The sequence below is a fragment of the Sinocyclocheilus rhinocerous genome, unplaced genomic scaffold (genome assembly GCF_001515625.1).
Source record: "Sinocyclocheilus rhinocerous isolate Xijiao unplaced genomic scaffold, SAMN03320098_v1.1 scaffold205, whole genome shotgun sequence".
Taxonomy (NCBI): Eukaryota; Metazoa; Chordata; class Actinopteri; order Cypriniformes; family Cyprinidae; genus Sinocyclocheilus; species Sinocyclocheilus rhinocerous.
The window spans coordinates 89,505-96,369 of NW_015646169.1; the positions used below are offsets into that span (position 1 = coordinate 89,505).

Sequence of the window (6,865 nt, forward strand, 5' to 3'; positions counted from 1 at the left end):
AAAAAAAAAGTAAAATAATCTGTATAAAATAAATTGTTTATCAAATAAAATCATACAGTGAATAAATAAATTAAATAAATAAATACTTGTACAAGCAGACAGACATTAAATATTTAAGCTTAAAATTATTTTAATAATATAAGTAATATGAGTGACGTGATATTTTACTACAGAACATATCGATTAACCAATCAGAATCAAGTATTGCAGAGAGTCATGTAATAACGTGGGGTACGTCAGTTATTAAAATGATAGGCTAGAGCACAGAATCGCATTGGCAATGCAAAGTTTATTTTGCCTTACTGCACCTCATTAAGCTAGTGAGAAAAAAAGAGAAAGATGTTCAGTTGCTGGTGATATTTGGAAATGTCAGTTTCTGAATATTTCACTTGTGTGCTGTCTAAGCAGTAAGAGCTAAATTAACACTGAGCTGAAGAACTTGAGGTTATTACAAAAAATTATCAATAATTTTTGTACTGTAATGCTATTAACATACTAAGATTAGCTGGCTTTGACACAACTGCTTAACAATTAACTTGTATGTATAATAACAAAAGATGATTACAACTGATTCAGTCTGTTAATCATAGAGTTTTTATTTTCTTTACTGTGTACTGATTCCAATAGGGACCCAAATACAGTCACTCATTAATGAGCTTAAGTGTCCCATTTAGCTGAGGGCCTCCGTATTGATGAAAAGGGCAGGAATGAGGTCTCTTTAGCATCATGACAGCTAAATAAATTAGATTTCGGCAATATAAATCAAATATCAAATAGGGGTTTATGGAGTAAGACATTCTAATATCTGTAGATTTGATATAGATATACATAATCTGTTTAACTTAATACAATCCATATATATAAAGTTGATTTAAAATTACTGACAGGAACAACAATGTGGATTACTTAAAAATATTTTTATTTATTTATTTATTTGCCATTTTCTCTATCTATATCTATATATGTTTGAGGAATACTGCAGTTGTGTAGTATAATTTAAGAAAAATATTATTTGAAAGTAGCAGTGGCCAAAAATCTATGTGTGTAGGTATGAATATGAACAGTATGTGGGTATCAGCGCGTATGGGGTTTTGGCATTAATATTACATCATTAAGTGCCCATAAAAAAATTTGGCATGTGCTGGATGCTTTTTACATGCATTTTATGCATGCAGGGTGTTAAGTGCATGGAAAAGATCTAATACACATTGCTTCACTTCACCAGAATGCAATTACAACTGCAGAAACCAATTATACTTTGTGCCTCCATTACCTATACAGGATCTTTCTGGTCAGGCCTATTCTTCCATATTCCAATTTGATCTATTGGTCAGATCATGATACATAATGCAGATGAACAATGTTATACGTAAGTATAAAAAATATCAAGACCTCTGGAACATGTTCTGCTCAACTTCTAAATGAAAAGTCACTTCGACAGGCACATTTTTTGCTGTGAACGTGTCCATCTGTGCTGTCCCCACATCTTTTTGAAAATGTTTAAATTTGCCAGTTATGCCCAGTGACAAACATCAAAAAATGGAGGGGATTTCTCACCACACGCTGCATGAAAATCAGTTATGAGAATCCTTTATAGGTCTAAATTTGAGCCAGAGGTTGAATAGGTCTTCTTCATTCCCTGAGGGTTGATGTCTCCTGGGATATAATGCAATTTCCTATTCCTCTTTTAGAAGGAAATACAAAAGGAGGTCTTGATGTAGAGACACTAAAAAGATGACCCTCTTATTCTCCACCTCACTTATTTTAAGTTTGGCATTTCTGACAGAATGATAGCATCCATCAGGAAAAAAAAGATAAACCAAATGATTTCTCTTTAGTTCAGCATTTGGGATAGCACAGCTTACATCCAAATGTCTTGATTTGGGGTTCATAATTAAAGTCAGAAAGAGAGAAGAAGGAACTGCTTATGAGCTGTAATTACTCCTGTTACCACTATAAAGATTAAAGAAAAGTAATTAAACAATGCCTTATATGATCAAAACCACATCTTTAGTCATGCTTAACTACAAAAATAAAAAGTGTTTGTATTTTCAGAATGTGTCTTTCACAAACAACAAACACTGGTGAAAGCAGGCATGGTTGTCCATCTCTGAAGAGAATAACTATGCATAAATATTTCAGAAATTGTGCAGGCAGTTAAATTGCAAATTTTCACAAATAATGGTTCTATAAAAAGTAAATAGTGGAATAATGGTTTTATAAAAAGTAGCCAAAATTTAAAAAGTAAATATGAACAGGGTACAATGTGGCAAAATACCCCACAGAGAAGAGAGAGAGAGAGAAAAAGGAATACATTTCCCTCATGAGGGCTTTTCTACACCCTGTACCCTACATTCAGATCTCTGCACAAGGTAAGTGCTAAATACATCAGAAAGAGGAATAGGTTTACCCACCTTCTCTGTGTCTATGCCTTTGGTCATGGCCCATGTGGACACAATGTAATCCATAACTCTCTCGCTCAGTCCTTTAGGCACCTGATAGAGTTTTAGAAAGTCTCTCACATTGTTCAGCATCTCATGGTAGCGATTAGTGTTCGTGTACATCTGCTGAAAGATGGTGGTCACGTTTCCAAAGATGGTGGCGTACAGAAGAGCTGCAAATCAGAGAGGGGCACTTTAGAAAGCTGCTATATATAAAAATCAAAGGCTAGACTGAAGTGATCGTGAACAGAAGTATCTGAAGAGAAATGGGGGTTGTGATTCGCTGGCTGAGGAGAGCTTCATATGAGCTTCAATGCTATTGTGTGAAACAGAGAACAGCAATTTGGACTTTCTCGCGCATTAAATCCCACTAATATACCTTCTATCACTTTTTCTATAAGCAGAGTGAAATCTACAGCATTGTTAGAAACATGATTCTGACTGAAAACTCTCATCTCATTCACTAACTGTATGTATGCATATGTTTTTGGATAAAACCTGTGAATATTTTGACAGAGAAATCGTGTATTATCAATAATTCTTCACTTTTCAAAATTGTCACATTTTTTTCTTAAATTAGGATATAATTTTAAACCATACTGAACCACACATGCAATGTAATAAAATATTAAAATTAAAAAAATCATAAAATAGAAATAGTATTATTAATAATTATTAATAATAATTGTATTGTTGTTAATATTATTGTTGACATTAATAAAAAAACAACATTATTATATTCATAATTTTACTGTTGTTGTTATTACTACTACTACTAACAACAACAACATTAGTAATAATAGTATTAGTTGTAGTAGTAATATTAATTATATTCATTGAACTAATTTTTTTTGTTACTGTGAAAGACTCACTTATTCATTTTAATAATAATAATAATAGCAGGTAAATATTTTGTGAGATCCTTTTCTATGTACATATATACAGTGCCTTGCGAAAGTATTCACACCCCTTCATTTTTTTCACATTTTGTTATGTTGCTGTCTTATGTTAAACTGCTTTAAATTACTTTTTGTCCCCCACATCACTCTACACTCCATACACCATAATTACAAAGCAAAAACAGAACTGTCACAACTTCGTAAATGTATTAAAAATAAAAAACTGAAATAAGTACATTGCATAAGTACTAAATATTCACTAAATATTTAGCTGAAGAACCTTAACAGCCTCAAGTCTTTTTGGGTGTGATGCGACAAGCTTTGCTCATCAGCATTTGGCAATTATCTGCCATCCTTCTCCTCAACTCTTCACCTCTCAAGCTCTGTCAGGTTGGATGGGGGCAGATGCACATTTTCAGGTTTCTCCAGAAATATTTGACTGGGTTCAATCCCAGGCTCTGGCTTGGCCACTGAAGGACATTCACAGAGTTGTCTATAATTAACTCTTTCTGTGTGCTTAGGGTCATTGTCCTGTTGGAAGGTGAACCTTCTGCCCAGTCTGAGGTTCTGAATGCTCTGGACTGGGTTTTCATTAAGGCTATCTCTATATTTTGGTGCATTGAGCTTTTCTTCTACTCTGATGAGTCCCTCAGTCCCTGCCGCTGAAAAACAGCACCACAGCATGAGGCTGCTACCAGCACACTTCACTTTTGGGATGGTACTCTGCAGGTGATGAGCATTGTCTGCAGCAGAGACTACATGCTACATGCTACAAGCAGAATTTTTTTTCTGAACTCTTCCCCCGATGTGTGGCTTGACACAAACCTGTTTCTGATCTCTACAGGCAGTTCTTTTGACCTCAGTGCTTGATTTTTGCTCCGATATTCATTATCAGCTGTTAGACCTTTTATTAAGGCGTGTGTGCCTTTCCAAATCATGCCCATTCAATTGAATTCGCCACAGGTTCACTTCACTTGAAGTATAGCAACATCTACAAGCAATATGAATGCTCCTGAGCTAAATTTCAACTGTCCCAGATACAATGCAATGGAATCGTTTTAGTTTTTTATTTTTAATAAATTTGCAAAGATGTTAAGAACCAGTTTTTTGCTTTACCATTATGGTGTATGGAGTGTAGATTGATGTGGGAAAAAAAGTAATTTAAAGCAGTTTTAACATAAAGCAGCAACATAACAAAACGTGAAAAAAATGAAGGGGTATGAATACTTTCGCAAGGCACTGTATACTTTTAAGCTGACACAATATTTCATTTAAAATAAAGTGTCTATTCTAATACAGAAACACAGTTTAATCAAACTAATAAAATCTGCCAAATGTCAAAGAATGTTTTAAGTACTATATTCCCAGAAATTCTATTCTAAGCAACAGACAGCTTTTTAGTCTGCTAATATATATATATTTGCCAGCAAACATTGGCAAAATTCCCCTAATCCTTTCCCAACTTACACCCAAGCGTTTCCATGGTAACACAGACCAAAATAGTTTCTGAAATCTATTGTTACTTTGTTACCAGTATGTTCTGAGAGGGCGGAAAGGAAAATGGCTTAGACAAAGGATGAACAGCATCAGCAGAGAGGTAAGATTCCAGTGGAAACCAAGAGGCGAGGTGATGCACTTTAAATCACATCCGTGACTGACAAGAGCCCAGTCATTCAGAACAGAGCAGGGTCTGTGCACCAATCATCCTCACATTCACCTTCTTTTGACGAGCATGCCAAAGACCAGCGGGAGCTTGATCAACAATAATGGTCTATCTATGCAAACCAAAGCATTAATTAACTGCCCATGTGAGTGAACGCAGGCTGAGTGATGATAATAGCGTCTGCACTCTGATGCAGCAATTCATTTCTTGCCAAGATACCAGTGATGCAGATGAATTTTGGGCCAGTGATTCATTCACGTGTCAGTCGTCTGCCTGTTTTTACTAGTGTAATCAATATGAACGTGTGCAATAAAGAGTTATCAGCAGAGACATATTTTAAACTTGTCTAGTAGTCTAGAAATGTATGCGCATAAGACAAATACGTGCCAACCCACATGATTACACACACACCTGAATGATTATCAACAGGCCAAAGACAGTGTCATTTACACAAAGCAGTATCAAAGAGGTAATTGCAACACAATTACAAATACAATTTTACATCATGTACATGAGACATATGTGTTTAGTGAGTAATTAAGCAGGGATTAGTCAGAGTTTACAGGTAATTGATGAGGTTAGATGAGTTCACCATTAGTATAAAGGTCATGCAAGCACTGGAAGAAGCTGAGCTAACAGAATAGAGAATCTCACTGCGTTACACAGACAATGCAGAAATAGGAAATCTAGGGGAAACTAAAGAAAAAAAAAACAGAGAGAGAGAGAGAGAGAGAGAGAGAGAGAAAGAAACGATGACCATATGGGAAACATATGAGAAACCCCTTTTTTTCTTTTTTGATACTCTACCATTCAAAAGTTTGGGATCAGTAAGTTTTTTAAGAAATTAATACTTTAATCTTGCAAGAATGCATTAAATTGCTCAAAAGTGACACGAAAACGTCTCCAGGTTCCCTCTGGGAACCATGGTTACATTCGTAATCTGGAGACGTTCCCCTTCAGGAACTCGAGCTGCGTCGGAAAACGCTTTGGGAACGAGTATGCCCACGCGGCCAGACTTACCAATCCCTGCCTAGTGTGGAAGAGCACAGCTAAGGCGAGAGAAAGGAGCCAGGAGTGGCGCAGAATGCAGGAAGGCACCTGACAAAGTAGGCGGGGACATCCCGCAGCATCCCGAAGGCCAACTTCAGAAGGAGTGAGTCTTGACCCCTAAAGGAGAGGGGAGATCAGAGGACTCGAGGCTATGAAAAAGCATCCTGATCCACCGCTTAGCATAAGCTTCTCTGGCCAGAGGCCTCAGCCTCAGCGCACCGTGGAGGAAACGTGTAACTAGGGGGTGTCTGCCCACTGACTGGCCACCGACACGTAGGCTTTCAAGGTGGAGTGGGTCAATGCTAGAGAAACAGCCAGCATCTCCAGGCAGTTGAAGTGCCACGTGAGATGTCGGCCGCTCCACAGACCGCGGGCTGAGCGGCCACTCATGACCACTCCTCAACCGGTGAGGGACGCGTCCGTCACTAGCATTACGCGGCGACAAGGAGCTCCCAGCACCGGGCCCTGAGACAAGAACCAAGCTTACTCCACACGTCTAAGGCACGTAGGCATCGCCGCGTGACCTTGAGCATATGGAGCGGGTTTGCCCTCAGGGAGAACCCCTTGGTCTTGAGCCACCACTGTAGGGGTCTCATGTACAGCAGGCCAAAAGGTATCACGTTAAAGGGAATCAGTCTTTTTTTTTTTTTTTTCGAGACTGAGGTAATGAATAATGAGATCTCTGGTGTAATCTGCGCGGCTAGGTCGGTGCCCTGAAGCGGCGAACCGGCAGGAGACGGCCGAACTAGCTGCTCTAGAAACCTCCGAAGAGGTAGCGAGCCTCTTAGTACCGCTACGTTTCCGGGCGGTGA

General features: G+C 37.9%; 1 protein-coding gene across 1 annotated transcript in view; it reads right to left on the minus strand.

The window, feature by feature from the left end:
• Positions 1-6,865, minus strand: part of LOC107707078 (potassium voltage-gated channel subfamily H member 5-like) — a 101,323-nt gene that overhangs the window by 22,606 nt on the left and 71,852 nt on the right. Inside the window, exon 9 of the mRNA XM_016510958.1 lies at positions 2,415-2,614. Coding sequence (XP_016366444.1) covers positions 2,415-2,614 — 200 coding nt within the window. The remainder of the gene's footprint in view (positions 1-2,414; positions 2,615-6,865) is intronic.